This window comes from Mustelus asterias, chromosome 3, assembly GCF_964213995.1.
Source record: "Mustelus asterias chromosome 3, sMusAst1.hap1.1, whole genome shotgun sequence".
Taxonomy (NCBI): domain Eukaryota; kingdom Metazoa; phylum Chordata; class Chondrichthyes; order Carcharhiniformes; family Triakidae; genus Mustelus; species Mustelus asterias.
The window spans coordinates 41,381,891-41,404,393 of NC_135803.1; the positions used below are offsets into that span (position 1 = coordinate 41,381,891).

Here is a 22,503-nt window from a genome sequence, read left to right on the forward strand (position 1 = left end):
TCCCCTCTCCCCCACTCTCTCCCCCTTCCCCCCTCGATGGCCTCCCAAACACCAGCCCCAACACCCCCACCCACCCCCCCACTTCCTGATGGCTGGACCCAGCCTCCGATTCACGACCCCACCACCAGCACCCACGCCCTATGCAGAATTCCCCCCATTCCCTCCCCTCCTTTCACCCCCAAACCTCAGTCTAGCTCTGCCCCATCCCCTGAGGTTCTGCCCCCTCAGCACTGCCCAATGTATGCTGGGCAATGTCAGTATACCAGGCTGGCAGTGCCAGGCTAGCACTGCCCAAGGAGCACACCCCCTCCGCCCCGGACCTCCCCTGGGGGCTCAATGGCCGCTGGTGCCACCAGCAAGGCCATCAAGCCTGGTCCCCGTTGATGAGGACCATATATGATCCCTGCTGGTGTGGACCTCCACCGGTGGAGGTGTAAGCTTTAGCAAGCCCATACGATTGAGTCCTGAGCTTGCTAAATAGATTGAAATCACCATTTGATCACCAGCCTCGCGCTGTTGCCTGGTGCAAGGCTGTTCATGTCCAAGAAAGTGGACTGGGAAGATCGCGACCAACCAGACGCCAGTTGTGAATCTTTTTTTTCCCTCCCGCTGACATTTTCCAGTTACAGCAGGCCGGGAAAATCCCGCCCCTGTTCTCTTAGAATGCTTCTATGATTTCATGAGGAGACGTAGCAAAGAAAGAAAATGTTCCCACTGTGGTTGCAATATTGCTAACAGCATGGTGGCAGCAAGAAATCTGAAATATCTCGGTCTGTCTTGCAATATAACTAATGAAAGTAGAATGTGATTCTTGAAATTTGATTCATTCTCCTAATTATGTGATTGAAGGATATTTGTGTCCACACAATTAAAATAAGAATTCGCATTTGCATTGTGCCATTCATAGCCTCAATATGGCTCAAAGTGCATTAGGATCAATTAAGTACTTTTTGAGGTATAGTTATTGCATCGTAGGAAAATGTAGGAACCGTTTTGTGCACAGCATGGACCTACAAACAGTAAAGAACTAATGGCCAGATTGTCTATTTCGAGATGTTTGTTATGGACCAGAAGATCAGAGTGAATCTTTTATTTAGCTTTTATATCCACCCAAGAAGGCACAAATGGCCTTGATTTCATGTCTCTTCTGTAAAATGGCCACTCTCTCTGTGTTACAGTGATATGCCGGCCTGGGTAATGTGTATAAATCTCCAGGGTGGGGCTTGAGCCTCAGAATTTGATTCCAGCACCCAGACAAGGATGAACCCTAATGGTGAGCTAAATGACTAGAACTACAAAGAGACAAAAAATCCTACTGATCATGGTGGCACAGTGGTTAGCACTGCTGCCTCACAGTGCCTGGGACCCGGATACAATTCAGGTCTCGGGTGACTGTGTGGAGTTTGCACATTCTCCCTGTGTCTGTGTGAGTTTCCTCCGGGTACTCAGGTTTCCTCCCACAGTCTAAAGAGTGTGGGTTGGGTTGATTGGCCATGATAAATTGTCCCTTAGTGCTGGGGGACTAGCAGAGTAAATATGTGGAGTTATGGGAATAGAGCCTGGGTGGGATTGTGGTTGGTGCAGACTTGATGGGCCAAATGGCCTCCTTCTGCACTGTAAGGATTCTGTGAAATCCTGGAGCAGAAATGTACTACCATATTACCTAACCTAATCATCACCTAAACATTCCCTTTGTTGAAATCATTTTAGCAATTGGATAAATGCCTGAAGAACAAAAGTAACTTGCAGGCTATGGAGGAGAGGTGGGAGTGGGATTTGGGAATAGCTGAGTTCTTCTTGCAGTTAGCTGGCTTGGACATGACAGAGCTGGAACCATTCCATGAAAGTACAAATATTGTACTGGCAGACCATATACCAGCATACAGTCAATAATTACAGAAACAGCAGATTTGCATTAATGAAAGAAGATTTTGGTCAGAGACCAAAGCAGAGGGCTCAGGCTCAAGGTGGGGTCGGGGAGAAATGGGAGTCAGGGGGTGGCAAATGGAAATCCAAAATCCAGGATTGATCTAGACCACAGCCTATTGACCACTCATCTATCACAACGTCATACACTGGGTCCTCTTGAGGCCCAACTGACAGACAACAATACCTTATTACAGTGTTACCGAAGCCCACACTTTCTCAAAACCAGGTGGCCGTCCTTCCCAGATGCTCCAGTGCAGAACTGCCATACCCAACAATACCCCTCAAAACCACCAAAAGCCTACATGCTCCACATATGCCACTAAACACCACAATTTTCCTGTCCCAAATGTTTACTTGCTACATGTTACCTACTGTTTGCATGGATAACCCAGACTGTGCTAAAGGTAAGAGATAAACATTCAATAGTTGAGGTTACTAATTTATGGATTTCACATATCAATTTGAGTTGTGGAACTCAGTCCTCAAAACAGTGATATCATGTGAATGAAAACATGGCGGCACAGTGGTTAGCACTGCTGCCGCACAGCACCAAGGACCCGGGCTCGATTCCTGGCTTGGATGACTGTCTAAGTGGAGTCTGTACAATCTCCTCATGTCTGCGTGGGTTTCCTCCAGGTGCGCCGGTTTCCTCCCATAGTCTGAAAGATGTGCTGGTTAGGTGCATTGGCCACGCTAAATTCTCCCTCAGTATACCGAACAGGCGCTGGGGTGTGGCGACTAGGAAACTTTCACAGTCACTTCATTGCAGCGTTAGTGTAAACCTAATTGTGACACTAATAAATAAAACTTTAAACATTAAAAAGAATTTGACTCAAGTCACTGAAAAATAATTCCCCTGACACTACTTTGTGTATCAACCAGCAGTGACATCCCATTGAAATAAGACAGCACATCCTGTAACTCTTCTAGAGCAATACAGTGAAAGATCTGTCAGTCACATAATAAAAATAGTACATGCAGTGCGTGTCTCCTAGCTATCAGATTTATTCACACTGTGCCAAAGAAAAATATAAAGGAACAATCTAAGAATGCGCTGTGGATTCTTGATTGATGTTTCAACGAATGTGAAGTAGTAACTTCACAGGAATTACATTTTGTAGCCTGAAAGGAACACAAATTTACACTTAGTGGAGTGTTATAATTTATATGATATTGTGTTCTTTTCTAAATATAGAGCAAGGATTTTTTTAGGGATTACCATTTTATGAAGAAACATTGAGAACGTGGGGCTTTTTCGCAAAAGCCAAATCAAGGGGGGAGCCTGTTAAAGATCTTCAAAGATTGCGAAGGATTATAATTTGGTAAATAGATTCTTTCCAGCAGTCAGTAAAACAGACACAGTTGGGCACCGATTTAAGATGGTCACAAAACGAAGTAAAGAGAAAATTAGAACAAAATCCCTTTACATGCATGATTGAAATGTAGAGTTGTTTGTCACAGACAATTGCTGAAATAGCAATTCCTTTGTAATTCCTTTAAAAATAAATAGTGCCTGGGGGAAGACAAAAATTTTAAAAGGCAGGAGGCAAGCAAAAGAATGGGATTCCTGAGGAGATAAATACTGGCGCCAACATCTTGGGCCAAATAGTTTCTTTGCTGTACTATTCTGTTTCTAATATGAAGATCTTGCACATATATATTCATTAAAAAGTGCTAGAAGTTAGCTAATGTTCTTCCCATGTTTAAGGAAAGAGATAGAACAAGTCCGAGGAATTATAGACCACTTTGTCTTTCTTACGGCCAATACTGAGGCAATGTAGGCCGGGATTCTCCGGCTGTTCATGCCGGCAGGATTCTCTGGTCCCGCCGGCAGCGCACCCCTGCCTGTGGGTTTCTTGCCGGCGTGGGATGACAACAATGGGAATTCCAACCAGAGAATGACAACCAGAGAATCCCACCGCCAGCAAACACCGTTCCACCTTCCACCAGCAGGAGGCACGCGGCTAGGAGGCTGGACAATCTCACCCATAATCTTTATTCAAAGTTCTAACAGAAAAACATATGCCATTAAATTCGATTCCATGTTACTCATTTTGTTTACTTGTTTAAAGGGCCATTTTGCCTCCAAAATGGGGCCCACAGCGTACAGGCACCTTCAGATTTTAGCCATGCCAGGACACTAATGGGCAATTGATCATGGCCAATCCACCTAACCTGCACATCTTTGGACTTTTGGAGGAGACCAGAGCACCTGGAAGAAATTCATGCAGACACGGGCAGAACGTGCAGACTCCACACAGACAGTGACCCAAAGCTGGAATCAAACCCAGGTCTTTGGCGCTATGAGGCAGCAGTACTAAGGAGGGGTTAGGGGAGAGGGACCATGCAAAGGTTCGTTGACCTTGGGCAGGATGTTCTGGTGTTGGGGTGAGTGCAGCTGGAAAATCCCGCCCTGAGAGCGGAAATTTACGAGAATGATTTTAAGTGTACAGCTGCAAGAAAATAGGAGAATTCTTGATCCGTTTTCTGGGCCAGTTCTCACGTCCAAACTTACGGACTTGGACAGTAAAAATATGGGCTAGTCCATTTCCAGCTGCTGCAGGCAGTGGGTTGGGCTTAATTCACCAGCTAGCCTGCAGAGGGAACTATAGCTCATGGTGCAGACCTCTGATTCTGCACATGCACAATTCCAACAGCAGGGATCTGACAGACAGAGAGTTGTCAGGCACCTGCTGCTGCAGGCAGCCTCACAAACTCCTCTCCCACCCTGCAATTGCGGGGGCCAGCAGCCAATCGTGAGCCCCACATCACACAGACATCTAGCCCCCCGCCACCCAACCGATTGCGACCCCCATCCGATCGCGATGCAGAGTGCACAGCAGGCCCTCCCTCTGCGACCGGGCCATCCTTTCAGGCATCGCACCCTCCCATAGGCCCTGCCATCCCCCCACCCCCCATCCCCATAGGCCGGTGGGCATTACCAAGGTGCCAGACTGACACTGCCAAGCTGGCACTGTCTAAGGGGCACCCCCCCCCCTTGCTCTCTGCCTCCCCGGAGTCCTCAATGACCTCCAGCTCCACCAGCAAGGCCAACACGACTGTTCTCCATTCATGGGGAGCAGGTGTTTTCCTCGCCTGAGAGAACCTTTCCCAGCGAGGCCATAAAGGCAAGTGAGCCCGGACGATTGAGCGCCGGGCTCACTAATAAAGATTTAAATGTATTTAAATCAGTCATTCAGCCTCTCGCTCATTTCCAGCAGAGGCTGACCTCACCGGAAATCCGGCTGTCATAAAAGCGCATGGGCTGAGAAATTGGGTGTGACCCGGATTTCTCGGCTCTCGCGCGATCGATGCAAGAGAAAGTAAGTATTTTCACAGCATTGTTTGTCAACCAGGGGAGCAGCAGTGATCTGATCAAGAAAAAGAATCAAACTCATTATCCCTAGAGGGATAGAAAAGAAAAGGAAGGAGGTTGTACCAAGCTTATATAAGAACATAAGAAATAGGAGCAGGAGTAGGCCATCTAGCCCCTCGAGCCTGCCCCGCCATTCAATAAGATCATGGCTGATCTGAAGTGGATCAGTTCCACTTACCCGCCTGATCCCTATAACCCCTAATTCCCTTACCGATCAGGAATCCATCTATCTGTGATTTAAACATATTCAACGAGGTAGCCTCCACCACTTCAGTGGGCAGAGAATTCCAGAGATTCACCACCCTCTGAGAGAAGAAGTTCTTCCTCAACTCTGTCCTAAACTGACCCCCCTTTATTTTGAGGCTGTGCCCTCTAGTTCTAGTTTCCTTTCTAAGTGGAAAGAATCTCTCCACCTCTACCCTATCCAGCCCCTTCATTATCTTATAGGTCTCTATAAGATCCCCCCTCAGCCTTCTAAATTCCAACGAGTACAAACCCAATCTGCTCAGTCTCTCCTCATAATCAACACCCCTCATCTCTGGTATCAACCTGGTGAACCTTCTCTGCACTTCCTCCAAGGCCAATATATCCTTCCGCAAATAAGGGGACCAATACTGCACACAGTATTCCCGCTGCGGCCTCACCAATGCCCTATACAGATGCAGCAAGACATCTCTGCTTTTATATTCTATCCCCGTTGCGATATAGGCCAACATCCCATTTGCCTTCTTGATCACCTGTTGCACCTGCAGACTGGGTTTTTGCGTCTCATGCACAAGGACCCCCAGGTCCCTCTGCACAGCAGCATGTTGTAATTTTTTTCCATTTAGATAATAATCCAATTTGCGATTATTTCTTCCAAAGTGAATAACCTCGCATTTGTTAACGTTATACTCCATCTGCCAGATCATAGAATCATAGAAACCCTACAGTGCAGAAGGAGGCCATTCGGCCCATCGAGTCTGCACCGACCACAATCCCACCCAGGCCCTACCCCCACATAATTTACCCGCTAATCCCTCTAACCTACACATCCCAGGACTCTAAGGGGCAATTTTTTTAACCTGGCCAATCAACCTAACCCGCACATCTTTGGACTGTGGGAGGAAACCGGAGCACCCAGAGGAAACCCACGCAGACACGAGGAAAATGTGCAAACTCCACACAGACAGTGACCCAAGCCGGGAATCGAACCCGGGACCCTGGAGCTGTGAAGCAGCAGTGCTAACCACTGTGCTACCGTGCCCACTCACTCAGCCTGTCCAAATCTCTCTGCAGACCTTCTACGCCCTCCACACGATTCACTTTTCCACTTATCTTTGTGTCGTCTGCAAACTTTGTTACCCTACACTCAGTCCCCTCCTCCAGATCGTCTATATAAATGGTAAATAGTTGAGGCCCCAGTACCGATCCCTGCGGCACGCCACTAGTTACCATCTGCCAACCAGAAAAGCACCCATTTATTCCGACTCTCTGCTTCCTGTTGGATAGCCAATCTCCAATCCACGCTAACACCCTACCCCCAACTCCATGTGACCCAATCTTCTTCAGCAACCTTTGGTGAGGCACCTTATCAAACGCCTTTTGGAAATCCAAAAACACCGCATCCACCAGTTCCCCTCCGTCAACCGCACTAGTCATATCTTCATAAAAATCCAATTCGTCAAGCACAACTTTCCCCTCATGAATCCATGCTGCGTCTGCTTAATCGAACCATTCTTATCCAGATGGCCTGCTATTTCTTCTTTAATGATGGATTCCAGCATTTTCCCAACTACAGACGTTAAGCTCACCGGTCTGTAGTTACCCGCCTTTTGTCTATTTCCTAGACCACACAAGGGGAGGTGATGGCCGAGTGGTACTATCGCTAGATAATTAATCCAGGAACTCAGCTAATGTTCTGCGGACCCAGGTTCAAATCCCGCCACGGCAGATGGTGGAATTTGAATTCAATAAAAAATATCTGGCATTACTGATGACCATGAAACCGTTGTCAATTGTCGAAAAAACCCATCTGGTTTACTAATATCCTTGAGGGAAGGAAATCTGTCATCTGTACCTGGTGTGGCCTACATGTGACTCCAGAGCCACAGCAATGTGGTTGACTCTCAACTGCCCTCGGACAGCTAGGGATGGGCAATAAATGCTGGCCAGCCAACGACACCCATGTCTCACGAATGAAAAAATACTTGGGCTTATTTTGAAAAAGGATTGGATTCCCCATACTTCACTTTCCAACACTGACCCCAGGATCAGCCAACTACCTTCTGGGGTTGTGGATTGAACCTACCTGGTCTTCTGGTCTGCTCCAGAGTGCTCCTTGTCCAATTGGAAACCTCTGTCAATCAGTCTGATTTCCTTCTGGGAAGCCCATCAGGACCACAAGATGCTTGCTGTGGAGTTATAGCCCCAGAACATAAAACTCTGCACCTTTGCTGTCCCCAGCCCTCCTTAACCTGCAGCCTATGTAACTTTGATTCCACACCATAGTGCCAGGGACTGGCAGTCACGTGTCATTGATTGACATGTAGGTAATTAAATGCTGTGGCAAAATTATTGCTTCCTTTGTGAAAAGTGCTGTCAGTTACTGTCAGTCCTTTCTCATGCCTGTGTCTAACAATTATAATTAACTGCTTTAATTTTACTGCTTTAATACTGATTAACCTTTCGTCAACCATCTTCATACTGATCCTTGCAGTATCACTTGCTCAATGTGCAATCTAAACTAAATTAAAACATTTCCCGTCTCTCTTACACAAACTGAAATTTGCCCCAAAGATAGTTCTTCGGCAAATCAGTCGCATGATCAGTGTGAAGTTGTCATCACATCAGTGATCATTTCTGCCTTTTTTTTTAGAAAAAGTAATGATTATACTTCCATGTTGCTCAAGTTGAAAAAGAAACTCTCAGCCAATTTATTGGCAAGTGTATCTATTATTACAAAAGTAAAATACTGCATATGTGGAAATCTGAAATAAAGTACAGAAAATGCTGGATATAACCAGCACGTCCTGCAGCATCTGTGGAGAGGGAAAGGGTGTTATTGTTTCAGGTCCTGACCTTTCATCAGAACTGAGAAGAGTTAGAAATGCAATAGGCGTTGAGCAGGTGAAAGGAGGCAGGACGGAAGAACTAAAAGAAAGACCCATGGTAGGATGGAAGACAGGAAAGGTGAAATGACAAAAGATTTCATTGGTACAAAGCCAAAGGGTTTGGTAATGGGACAGGTAAAGAAACAAACGATGTCTCTAGAGGAGATGTAAATGGCAGGATAGCTGTGATCCAAATACAAAATGTTAGATCAATGTGACTTGAAAAGAAATCCAAAACTTTATATATCAAAATTTTTTTTGCTAATGAACTTTCTGACAAATGGACTTTCTATTGAACTGAAAAGATGGCTGCTACAAATCAAATGACCACAAAATTGGCCTTTTCTTCTGGAAGTTACCAACAGGAGGTACAATACTAAAAGATTCCTCTCCTCATTATCATGGAATCTCATACTACATTGTAAGGATTTTATAATCATTAAACCAGGAGACTCACAATTCAAACCATGTCATGCCTGCACAGTTGTTAACAGACCCATTTCACACTTTAAAGTGTCCAGGTCCATTTCAAAAGGAGACCATTGAGTGGCCAATTTACATCTTGATAAGCTTACCCTTCTAGCAGAGTCAGAGGGTCTGCCTAAACAATAGTTCCCCAGCACAGGCACCTCAATATGCACGGTAACTCTTCCAAAAGTTAATGGCTGGGACATGATCAGTCCTGAAACCAAAAGCCAGTTCCAGACTATAGGTAACATTCCTTTTGATGTCACTGTGGAGCAAGAAGTTCACATGACTTGAGTGATGACTTTTAAATCTCTACGTTCCGTTGAGAACTGTGAAACCCTCAGGTGGCTGTTTAACACAAACGCGAAAGAACGCCAGAAGCCCTGGGGCTGAGCAAACAGCCTGCAACCGTCTCTCAACACCTTAAAACCGGTTTTGAAAGTCCGTAATTGCGATGATCAGCAGTCAGGCCCAAGCAGACGTAAGTGCAGAAATTCCATTGTGCGTCATTCATTTCAAGGACTCTCGTTTTCTCTAAGCAGAAACTCACCTGGATTGAACTCGACACTCAGGTCACCCCCCTCTGGACTTTGACTTCCTAAGCACTGGACATCATGTGAACTAATATTCATTTCTGTGGGTCTTTTATTGTGGTCCCAACCCCACCCCTACCGGGTTTGAATGTGAATAAACTGACAATGTTAGTTAACCATAACTCGAGTTTGCCGCGAGCAATTATTAAATTGGATCACCCAAACTGAAGGATTAAGGAAACATCACTACTTTAAAAATAATTCAAAACATCTCTGCTTATGGACAGAAGGGGAGAGGCTAAAGAAGTTCAGTTTCTCTCTCTCTCCTGCCCATTGCAAAACGGAAGAGAAGTGAGGGGGGAAAAGTGCAAGTGTTGCATCCTTAGTGCCATAGAAAAAGAGGAGCTTTGGGGCGACTGAGGAGTAGACTGGGGTGACATGGAGAAAACAATCGCTTTGAGATGCTGATAGAGAAGGGAAAAGTGTGTGTAGTGATGACATCATGCTTGGGGTGGCGGAAATGGCAAAGAATTATCCATTGAATATGGACGTTGATGGAGTGGAAAGTGAGCTCAAGGGGAACCATATCGTGATTCTGAGAGGAAGGGGAAGTGACGAGACCAGAAAGTCATGGAATACAACAGACAAGGACGAGTGCCTTGACAACCATGGCATGTGTCTGTGTGGGTGTGGGGAGGAGAGAGGTGAATCTTCATTTGAAAAGAAAGGTAGATATATCAGAAGCATGAGTATGGGATGTTCCATTACTGGAAGCATGATGTCAAGAAATGTAGCCATGATAGCTGTGACAAATCACTTGACTTACATATTGGTTAAAAGCCTATCCCTTGATATGGAGACAGGAAAGTCAAGGAAGGGGAGGAAAGACTCAGATTTGGGTCTTGTGAAGGTGACAGAAGGGTGGAAGCAAAGCCAATGAAACTTTACAGTTCAGGGCAAGAGCAAGAAATGGCACTGATGCGGTCAATGTATTATTCCTGCACTATTATTATTTTTAAGATTTAAATTTTTCAAGCACATTTAAGCTCTTCACAAAGCGAGACTCATATTGTAAGCAACAAGCCATTCACTACTACAAGGAGAAGCATTCTTTATTTCATCCATTTGTAGCCAGCTGTGTTTCTGTGATCTGTTGCATGAATGTTGAATAACAGAAATCCATTCAATTCTGAATGGGATAGGAGATAGAAGAGTACACGAGGCTCAGAGAAGCATCTCAGAGCGACAAATCATTGTGGAATGAGAGTGGAGTACAGAGAAAAGCAATTCCAGAGTTCACCAGAGCTGGATGAAAACAGAAATAAAACAGTCTGTTTGAGGTACAGCTGAGAAACCTATCCAAAACAATCTTGGGAAATGAAAAGCGGAACTGTGGGAATCAGCATTCAATAAAATGACATTTAAGAAGGATTTAGATGTACACTTGTGATGCCAAGTCATACAAGGCTATGGGCCAAGTGCTGGAAAATAGGATGAGAATAATTAGGTGGTTTGTCTTTGACTGGCCTAGACGTGATGGGCCAAAGAGCCTTTTTCTGTGCTGTATATATCTATGACTCCATGACACTATAAAGCGAAGTTGATGTTTTGCTATCCGGATTCGCAAATAAGATCCTGGCCAGACTTCTCCCAAAAAAATTCGAAGTGTTGAATTTGCATGAAAACTGGAGTAACTTACGCTGTTCTTTTCAGTGGGAGTTCAGACTAGAATCCCCCATACTCTGCACTGCAGAGGCCACGAGCGTGAATATCATTATAAATCAGTGGGCGGGGCCTATTCCCACCCAGGAAGCTGAAACCAGCGAGCATGTGCAGTGGCCCTGCACTGTCAGCCTCCCAATTGCAGGCTCGCTCGATCGCTGGCCAACCCTGCGACCCCCACAATGCTGCCCCTCTGACCCCTCCATGGCCTGATCACGGGCCCCCCAACCTTTCCAGGGCCAGTCCCGCCCCGCCCCCTGGAAATCCGGCGCTGGGAGACGCTAGTGGGGCACAAACTCTCGCACGAATCCCGCACATCACCCCCTGCACAATTCTCCCAGCCCACTGCGCTAAAAAAGTAGCACAGCGGGATTGGAGAATCGCGGCCACTTTCTTTTCAATCGTAGAAAAATATAATCAAAAACAATTTGCAATTAAAGTTCTAGGATACAATAGTAATTAATCCGATCATGCAATGCTTATTTTAGTTCATCGTACAAGACAGAATGGTTTTCTTTTATATTGAATGTTCTGTAAAACCTTTAGTGGATGCTCCCCTAAAATGAAAACATGAAAACTAGAAACATACCATTTTGATTTATGGCTAGAATTCTATGCCCCTGGAAGGCTGCGGGAAGGAGCCTAAAATTGGTTGCCATGGCAGTGGCTTTGACCCGCCATCCAGAAGCCCCCGCTGCGATTTTATCAACGACAGGAGAAGCAACGGGCAGCCCACTAACCTGCAGTCCAACTGAGGTTCCTAAGTGGCCATTTAATGGCTATTTAAGGGTCTCCCCCTGTTGCAGCTGGGATTTTACCAATGGCAGTGGAGGCAGCACCAATTAGGCTAGTTGTATTAATATGTTTGACCGCATATAGATGATTGATGTCATTGAATATTGCTGGTAAAAATCATTTTGTTGAAACTTTACATCTTGCACTCATCAGGACAATCACAAGAACACCAATTTATGATTGTCAGTTGTCTCGTAGTGTGTTGCATTTGCATGTACTGGAAACTACATATATTCATACACAGGGCCCTGTCCTTTGCGGACAGAAAGAACATTTACATACATTGCACCTGTTTCAGCTAAACAAAGTAAGTGGTCGCCATCTGCTGATTCATTCCCCTGGGCAATGCCTTGACCAATCAGAGTCAAGCTGCCTGGTTTAAATTTCAAACAATGCTTTACAGTTAATTTTCAATAATCATCACCTGGTGCATCCTTCATGGCAACGCTTCCAACAATCAGAGTCTATTTGCCAACCAATCTGCACCCTCCTCATTTAGTATGAAGATGTTGTTTCCCCTACATTGATAATCTTGTGATTGCCCTGATGAGTACAAAATGCAAAGCTTTGACAACATTTCTTTTTTTAGCAACACTCAAGCTCTGTACTACCCAATGACTACACATGCCATTCTGATGTGCAGTGTCAGAAATGACTATTTTCTGCTATCCTTTAATACATCTGTCATTGGTGATTCAGAGGTTGTGTATAATGCTGTGGACTTGTATTTTGGAGAATCACATGTATAACAGATTTTTTAAAAACTCTGAACTGAATATAACTTTATGTGAATCAACAAACAGAAAATTCTAGCAAGACTCAGCAGGCCTGGCAGCATCTTTGGAGGGAGAATCAGAGTTAATGTTTCAAGTCCAATTGTGATTTCTTCAGAGAGGACTCGAAATGTTGGGTGCGATCTTACCTGCCGGTAACACCATGCTCACACTGGAGAATTTGGCGGCCAGCCAAATTTCTGTTCACTGCGACGTGATGGGAAAATCCTGCCGACGGGTGTGAACGGTAGTACATTCCGGCTGCTAGCTCTGTTTCCTTTCACACAGAAGCTGCCTGATCTTCTGAGTTTTTCCAGCATTTTTTGTTTTTATTTCAGATTTCCAGCATTTGACTTCTTATGATACAAAACAAGATTCAGGTTTAATATGGGAATGACCTACTGGCATTAACATAAACAATTGATATGGCTTATTTGTGTTTCAAACAGAGAAGCTGTCAGCAACTTCCTTACAGCCTTGAACTTGCAGAGGAAGAGCCGAAGCACACAATTTTGCCATCAGTTCATTTCAGGCAGCATCTGGACAGCCGTCAGGATAGCGCTTTCCCTGATGGACCAGCCTGAACTCTTTCAAGCAGCACATGTTGGAGACCTTGACACCTTATTGAAAGCCTTTAACATGGACTGACCTGCATTCCATCAAACATTTAAGGTTATACATGATATATAGGATTGGGATTTCCATGTAAATGCTAAGAATGCTGTACATATCAGGATTTTTACCGTTAATTTTACAGCAGAACTTTCATGGGGGCTACGTGAGCCATTCCTAAATGCTATCCAATGGTTTTGCAGTCATTTTCGTACGATGAACAAATTGGAATTTATCAAAATTCAATCAATCAGAAATATGTCTCACACAGCCAATTTAAGATACAGTATACCTTTTAGTTGGAAGTATTTAAAAGCTGAATAGCAGGCATAACAATGTTTCGTACATTTGATAAAGTGTGGTAATGTTACATTTTTCTCATAATTAGAATATCCAAGCTGTGTTTTGAGTCATTGCAATCTTTACACCATTGTCCATTTTATTCCCTCCACTTGGGAAGCTGGGACGTGATGCACTTTAGTAAAAAGTTCAGTTAAATGTCATCAGAACAGCACCTCTCATAACTAAAGGATAGAATTGAAGGTAGGATTCAGTTTAGCTCTAGTTACAATGGATTGAGAAAACGGGCTGAATTTTCTAGCCCTTCCCGCTGGCGGGATCATTCAGTCTCATTGATGGTAATCCCCCTCCCCCCTCCCCTCCCGTCTCCTCACAACCTCCCCTCCACAGCGGGTTTCTCGGTGACAGAGAGTGCAAGCCACACAAAGCACCATTAACAACAACCAGACCAGAATATCCCACTGGCAACCAATGGCGGACCTCTACATGCCAGAAAGGTACCCCGGGGGATGGGGATTGGAGGGGGGTGGGAAGAAATTCCCATCCGTAATTTCCAAACTATTCTTCTTACATTTAGACCATTGAGGTCTTACCTACATCCAATGTACAGAACAACAACTCCTCAGTTACAGCAAGATTTGCTACTTAGACAAACCAAACTTCTATAGCATCATCTGCTTTGTTGCAGAAAATGGAATGCCAGATGGACAGGAGAACTTCAGGAGTTTTCATGTCATCCTTATGCACAGAACGTGTAAATCTTTTTCATTTCAATTTGAGGGATTTAGGCAAGTAATGAAAGGAAATTTATTATGTTAATTAGTTTCATCTGCTGATTTCAGTTAATTAAGATTACTTTCTATTTCTATACATCTGTGGCTTTTTACTTCATTTCCCCCCTCTCATCAAACTTACATCTTTGCAGCGTCTGTCAGCACAGGTTTTGACAAGCCCATTTATATCCTATGATAATTCTGAAGTGATGAGACACAACCCTTTCTGTGGTAATGGAAAAAGATGGATAAATGTGAGCCAACAGACAACAAGTAGAGTTAATTATATTCTTGAAAAATACTCTTATTTATAAAAGCAATGTTAATCGAAAGAAGATGAAAGGAATACATTTCCACATCAAAATGGATCCATAGAAATTCAATAGAACTTCCTCTCACTGAAAAATACTTTTGTTTCTGTAAAAATGGTATAGATCCCATTTTTCCCATTTGGGTTATTCTACCCTAAAGAATGCTATATGTTAAAAGTCAACGTTTTGCAGATTAACCTTGCAAAATAAATTTTCTATTGGATCCAGTTTAGGATGGAATATGAAAGCATTTCACCATTTTATGTTGTTTTAATAATTTTGTGATTGGTTTATTTTCCAGTCTGCATCCATGAATGACTGTTATTGTTTCCATTTATTTATGTCTTTTCAATAAAGCCACTGCAAGGTTTACAATATTTTTGCAGCAGGATAAAAATGGCCCGGTATTTAAGCTCAATAGAAATTGAAACCAAAAGAGTACACAAGAAATATGGGATTGTCTGATTTAAGCAGAAGGTTGTAGCCACCAGATCTACAAGCAAGAGATTCAAAATGGAATACGACCTGAAGATTTGGGTTTTATCATTTTAAAGAAGGCATGCAAAAGGGAAATTAACTTAATATGTTATAGAGGACGTTTTATTCCAAATACCATGTTCGACATCAATCATTTTTTTCAGTAATAGTTTGTTCTAGTAGAATTAAAATGCTGCATTGCACTGAATGAATTAGGAGTATGTATATATTCCTCATCATTCAGAAAATATGGGGCGATTCTCTCAAAAGTGCTGAATTGGTGAGAAAACTGGTCCAGATCATGACTTTTATCAGTGCAGCTTCAGACCTAAATCTCCCCATTGTTTGCACTGCAGAGGTCATAATCGTGAATCTCATTAAAAACCTTTGGGGGGCTATTCGCGCCGGAGGTTGACAGCTCCGAAACTCTGCACACGCGCAGTGGCCCTGATCTGGCAATCTCCCCATTTGCTGGCCAGCACGATCACTGGCCAGCCTGAGACCCCCACAGTGCTGCCCCTCCAACTCCTCCGCCACCCCCCCCCCACCCATGGCCCGATCACGGCCCCCACAACAATTCCCGGGCAAGCCCTGACCCCCCCCCCCCCACCCCGGAATGCCCCGATGTCCAGCCCAACCCCCCGAGCAGTGACAATCCCCCCTCACCCCGCCAGGCCCCCCCCCCCCACCCTGGCAGAGCAACCCCCCCCGCCAGCCCACCCCGATTGCTGCCCTCCCTCCATCCGACCAATCGCAATGCAGAGTGGCAATGGGACACCCCATCAATCGCTCCTAGGCCCTGCCCCCTTGGCACTGCCCAATGCCCAGTGGGCGGTGCCAAGGTGCCCCCTTGGCATGGACACTTTGCCCCTTGGGCAGTGCCAGGGGGCACAGGCTGGCACTGCCAGGGTGCCCATGCCCAGGGGGCACCACCCCCTCACCACCCGACCCTCTGGGGGGGCCCCGATTGTCCCCTTTTCACTCTGGCAGGGTCTCCCGCTAGTTCTCCGAAAGTAGGGAGCTACTCTAAACCCCGTGGGAATGAAGTACTCCTGGCAGGGTGGGAGATGCTATCGGGCCTGGCAAGTTCCGTACCGAGCCCGATAATCACATGCAAAATAGATTTAAAATACATTTTTTAAAAGATTGAAATGATTTACCTCTCTTCCCGTCGGTTTCCAGCGCGGTCCCGACTGTGACTCTTCTCCGGCTCTGGGAGATGCGCATGCGTCAGGAACGCATGCACAAATCCCGCGAAATGGCTGACACGCGATTCACCCGACCGGACCCGCCAGAAAATGTGCAGGTCGCAATGGGAGAATCGTCCCCTATATTTGCTATAAATATAGGGAAAGAAAAACATCACTGATCTTGGATAACCTAACTACATTCACATACAAATCTCACCGCATGACTTTGAAAGGCAATTTTCCTTTTGTTCATGTTCCATCTATCTTTATTTGACAAGAAGTTTGTTTTTCCTTGAATATGATGTAGTTTACAGCATTTCTGGTGTATTCTGTTAGTGCATAAGGTCTGAGATAAGCATCAAAACAATAACTGAGTAGCATGAAATACATCTTGCAATTTGTACTAAAAAAAATCAATAGCTATTTCACGGGACTAGTTAGTATCAGCATAAATATTTTAGACACAGCAGTAATCAAATGTACATTTTCATTGCTACTAATTGAAAGCTTGGCTAAAGCGTATAAAAAAGTGGTTCTAGTGAACTGTGTTACTGTCACATTCCTCACAAATGTTTCCAGCAATACAACCGACCGCAAGGAGCTGCTGGAGCTTCACACCAAATTAACAAAATGGAACACATTTCATGTATTTAAACTTATTCTTAAAACAATTTCAAGAATGGTCAACGGGACAGGATGTGACATTAATGGCAGTATATTGCGAACACTTGCATACCTCCGCCGCTACTGCTTATAACACATTCATAAAACAAATAAAATGCAATTACTGTACTATGATGTCCACTATTAATTGCACATAAAAAAACTACTTTTATGCATAGTAGGAATTATTTGGTGCTTTGAGTTGCCCAGCAAGTTTAGGTCAAAACTTTGTTTTTTTACAAAAAAATCATTTTTGACATTTGCATCCAAATATAATAATTTAATCTTTAATATTTCAAATAGTTATAAACTACCTATGGTTCCATTTGAAAATGGACTAATGCATGAATCTGTCAAAAGCACCAAGGATTACCTTAAATGAACTAATTAGATGAATATAATGCTCTACAGCATAGCAAGTACAAAAGGGACAAATATTTCCTCTGCACATGGTGTAGCAAAAAGGATGAACCTATTTTTTAGTAAAGCTTTTATGACCTTGCTACACCTAAAGCACAAAGGAAATCTTATCCCTACTCTTTGTTTAAAGCCAATTGTGTTGCATTAATACTTTGCAAATCTGTTTGCCGATATTTATAATTGCATTTTGGTAGTGCAATTATACTACCATATAGTATATGGTACTATAATACTATATAGTAAAATATTTATTCAAACATTTTCTGATTCTTAAAACCAGGACCACAATCACAGATTATTTTTCGCAATGCCCTTACATTGTTTAACGTGAATTTAGTAGCATGACTGTGCGAGCAGCAATTGGTAACTTTTTTCCGAAACAATTTGTTTCCATTTGGGAACTATTTGTAAAAAATGAACTGTCTAGTTCTGAGGGACTTTGACTCCATTGTACATTGAGTGATGAAATCACCAGGATATGAAATAATTTGCAGGTAACCCAAATGTACAAGTACTCCTCCAGGCTTCCAACTGGCTTTTGCACAATATGAGGACTGCCAGTGTCGCATGTGAGGATTTCTGATATGTACAGAACATGAAAGGTTATTTAAATAAAGTCAAATATGCACAAGTTATTTGCTGTCCAGATTCTCTCTATTAAAATACTTACTTTGAAAAAGGTAACTGCTTTTATAATGGCTCGGCATTCTATTGACTTTCAGTAAGACTAACTGCAAAGCAGGATTATTAAATGCAAATATGTTCAAATAAATCCTTTTCTCCAACCTACTTGACCACTGCACCCTCCCCTCCCCCACCACCACCACTCCCATACCGCCCCCTGCAAGTACACAAAAAAGAAGAAATGTTATGGGATTGGTAAGCTATAGTAGGTTCAAGACTGGGCCTTAGTCAGGCCTACAGTTCAAATGTCTCGAGTCTTACATCAAGCCTTGAATTCACCAGTTAAATCGAGGCCCAGCCCTCTGGAGCAAGTAAACTTTCCTAAGTCTGAATTCAAGGAGGCGAAGAAAAGACAATGGAAAGGGAAAAAAATCAGTAGAATGGGCAAAAATGAATACTGGTCTGAACTGGTCTTGTCTACTTTAAAATGAAGCACCAGTAAAACAGGGAAATAATACTGGTCCCAACTGTTTTTTACCTTCTGGATGGAAATCCAGCACAAACCTCACTCCCTAACAGCACCATGGGTGTACCTGCACCACATGGAGAGCAGCAGTTCAAGATGGCTGCTCATCCCCACCCCCTCAAGGGCAATTAGGTTTGGGCAGTAAATGTTGACTCAAGAACAAATAAATAAGTACAAAAGATGAAAAGGAAGAGATCCCTTATTATGGGGGAATGTTAGAGGGAACCGAATGTTTGGTAACAAATGAGCTTTTAAGAAGTTTTCCTAAGTGAAAAGGGAGATAGGGATAGGAAAGTTTAGGGTGGCAATTCTAGTGAGTATGCCAAGTCACTGAAGGTTACACCACGAATGGGGTGGTCAAAGGGAGGGCATATTGCATAAAATGCCAAACTCAGAGCTGTTACATGTATGTATGTAAGACCAGAAGAGATTGTAGCCATAAGGTAGAGTGAGTCTATGGAGGGATTTGAATATAGGGATAAAGGGCAGAATTATATGTGTGTTAGGGTATGGAATCTTCTAAAAAGGACATTGGGTTGAGATCCCAACATCTTCTCACCTACTTCTGGGTTTTACCCAGGTGGGTTTGCAGATGGGCAAGGAACCCCCACTCTTGGAACTGTAAGGTAAGTATTATTAATATGCAAATAAGTAAGTAACTCCTGTTTTAACTCAGCATTATGGCTTTGAAGGTCATCACATGAACATCCCTAGCTATCAGCAAGTCACTGGTGTCAACTAGGTGATGCACAGTGGGGCGTGCTTGCCACTGAAATGGGCAGGTTAACTCAGATAATGAGCCACAGCAAAGTCCATTTCTTTAACAAACTAGTTCCTGACTCACTCAAAAAGCCTCATGGGATGCGGTTAAACATTTTGAAACAGAGTCCCAATCCATCTGGTACAGGCCATAGGGTTTGTATTCTGTGAACGTCCCAGGAAGGTAAGTACCTCTTATAGCGCTCCTCATGGCATGGGGGGGGTCATTCTTTTCCACAGAGCTTCCACCACCGTCAACGATGTCCTCTTTTCCCCTGCTCCCCTGTGCCTGGTTGCAGTCACATGCTGATGTTTCTCCCTTTCAGCCAGTCAATTTTGCCAGGTGCCAGGCAGAAAACAGAAGAAAAAAAATATTATATTGCAGCCTGCCCGTAAATTTGGTAGGGCCACTCTGTCCCCAGTCAGGCCATGGTTTCCCCAAGCTCCTCAACAACTTCCCAAATCCCTGTGAACATTGGAGAGTGGAGGTGGGGAGAGGGTGAGTGGGGGTGGGGGATGTATTACAGCTGCTGTCATGTAAGATGCTACTGGGGAATGCAATCTCTGTGCTGTCCACAGAATGAAAGCTGGGTTTAAATGATGCAAACAGAGTTTTGGGAGAGATGACAAGAAGCTGAAAGATGACCATTGGCTTACACTCCTCTTACTCCAGCTCTTATCATAATCACTTCTCCAGGACTACCAAATCCTCAATCAGCAGTGCTGGCGAACTTCAGCACCCTTGGTCCCTCCTCCGATTTTGGATAAGTTAGGAGCTTGTTTCCAGTGAATTACCACCATGATTCTGGAACCCGCTCCACTGCCACCACATCTTATCCGCTTGTACTGCAACAGCCCAGACATAGTTCCAGCGTATCACATTAAACATTCTGACTCAGAAATCCCTGACCCCGCTTTGTAGTGCTGAGATGACACATCCAAGTTCTACTGATGCCAGGAATCCCCCCTCATTCTCCGTCCCAGCCTGCCCACCCTCACTCCACCCCCACCATATACCAAACACCTAATTCTGTCCAAAGCCCTAGTTCTCCTGCTAAATGCTATTAAACCCCATGGTCTCGCAGGAGTTATTTGATTCAAAGACATCCAAAGATGTGCAGGTTCGGTTGATCGGCCATGCTAAATAGCCCCTAGGTGTCCCAATATGTTTAGGTTAGAGGGATTAGCGGGGTAAATACGTCGGGTTACAGGGATAGAACATGTGTAAGATACTCTGTTGGAGAGTCAGTGCAGACTCGATAGTCCAAATGGCCGCCTTCTGCATTGTAGGGATTCTATGATTCCCAAGAACCTCTTGTGCTGTCAAGCCACAGGACTCCCACTAGTGTTAAAACCCCAGGTAAACTCTCAATGCTAACAAATTCAAAAGGCTTCCTCCTAGCCTCTTAGATCCCCTGTGTTGCAAAATTACAAGGCCTACATCATGTACCCATAAATGCCACGTACCCCCCTCCAACCTGATATTGTCCCTCATCTCGGTGTGTATCCTGTGTTTTAAAATAGTGCAGTTAAAAATTGAGTTTACAAATAAAGGAACTGGTGTAATCTCCAATGCAAAGGAATGTCATGACGCATCTGCATAATCACACATCCTTATCCTTACTGAACTGTACTAGTTTATCATAACCTGCTGGTCTCAAAACAGTCTACAATTAAGTTAGCTTGAATGTGCACTGGTATATTGACAGCAGAGAAAGAGCACCTGTTCTTATATTTCACCACTCCTTTTTGTTTTTGAGTTCCAGCAATAACAGCCCATCAACTCCATTTCTTTTTATTCTTTCATGGGATCTGTGCATCGCTGGCAAGGCCAGCACTTGTTGCTCATCTCTAATTGCCCTTGAGAAGGTGGTGGTGAGCTGTGTTCTTGAACCTCTGTGGTCCATGGGGCAGGGTAGCACAGTGGTTAGCACTGCTGCCTCACAGGAACCCGGGTTCAATTCCCAGATTGGGTCACTGTCTGTGTGGAGTCTGCATGTTCTCCCCATGTCTGTATGGGTTTCCTCCAGGTGCTCCGGTTTCTTTCCACAGTCCAAAAAATGGGCTGGTTAGGTGCATTGGCCATGCTAAATTCTCCATCAGTGTACCCCGAACAGACGTCAAAGTGTGGCGACTAGGCGATTTTCACAGTAACGTCATTGCAGTGCTAATGTAAGCCTACTTGTGACACTAATAATTAAACTTGAAAATTTTAAACTAGATACACCACAATGCTGTTAGAAAAGGATTTCCAGGATTTTGACCCAATGACAGTGAAGGAACAGTGATATAATTCAAGAAGGTTTGTGGCTTGGTGGGAACTCGGTGGTGTTCCCATATCTATGCTAACCTTGTCTTTCAAGGTGGTTGAGGTCTCCAATTTGGAAGATGTTGTCTTGTATGTGTTTTTAAAAAATTATTATTGATGTCTCAAGTACATTAACACTGCAATGAAGTTACTGTGAAAATCCCCGAGACACCACACTCCGGCGTCTGTTCGGGTACACTGAGGGAGAATTTAGCACGGCCAATGCACTTAACCAGCATGTCTTTCAGACTGTGGGGGGAAATCGGAGCACCCAGAGGAAACCCATGCAGACATAGAGAGAACATGCAAACTCCACACAGTCAGTGACCCAAATCGAGAATCGAACCCGGGTCCCAGGCAGCAGTGCTACCACTGTGCCACCATGTCACCCTTGGGGGATGCACTGCTGCTACTGTGTGTTGGAGGTGGAGTGTATGAATAGTAAGCTGGTAGATGGGGTGCTGCTGATCAAGCAAGCTGCTTTGTTCTGGATTGTGTAGAGGAAAACCTAAAGAATAGCAGTCTGAGAACATAGTTCTGAAGAGTATGTTAGCATATTCTTGAAATTGCTACTAAATTATTTTTAATTAACAATTATAAATATTTCTAATATTTCAGCACAACATACTGCATTTAACAGAGTTATGTGCTTATTAGCAGAACTAGAGTTGAACATAATATGCTTCATTGTTCAGCTTTCCTATCCTCTGGTCTATTGCACTTTGTGCTGTGTGTAATAATGCCTCAGGCTTCATTTTTTATATTCTTCTATAACCCCAGGGAAAGGTGACCATTTTATAATTCCCATTACGTAGTCAATAATTAATACATTTAAATGAAAACTCAGCTAAA

At 44.0% G+C, this 22,503-nt stretch overlaps 1 protein-coding gene across 1 annotated transcript in view; it reads left to right on the forward strand.

Annotated features, from left to right (window-relative positions):
• The window catches only part of pex5la (peroxisomal biogenesis factor 5-like a), a 204,589-nt gene extending 191,253 nt beyond the window's left edge, over positions 1 to 13,336 (forward strand). The window contains exon 14 of the mRNA XM_078210096.1: positions 13,138 to 13,336. Coding sequence (XP_078066222.1) covers positions 13,138 to 13,336 — 199 coding nt within the window. The remainder of the gene's footprint in view (positions 1 to 13,137) is intronic.
• The last annotated feature ends 9,167 nt before the right edge of the window (positions 13,337 to 22,503 follow it).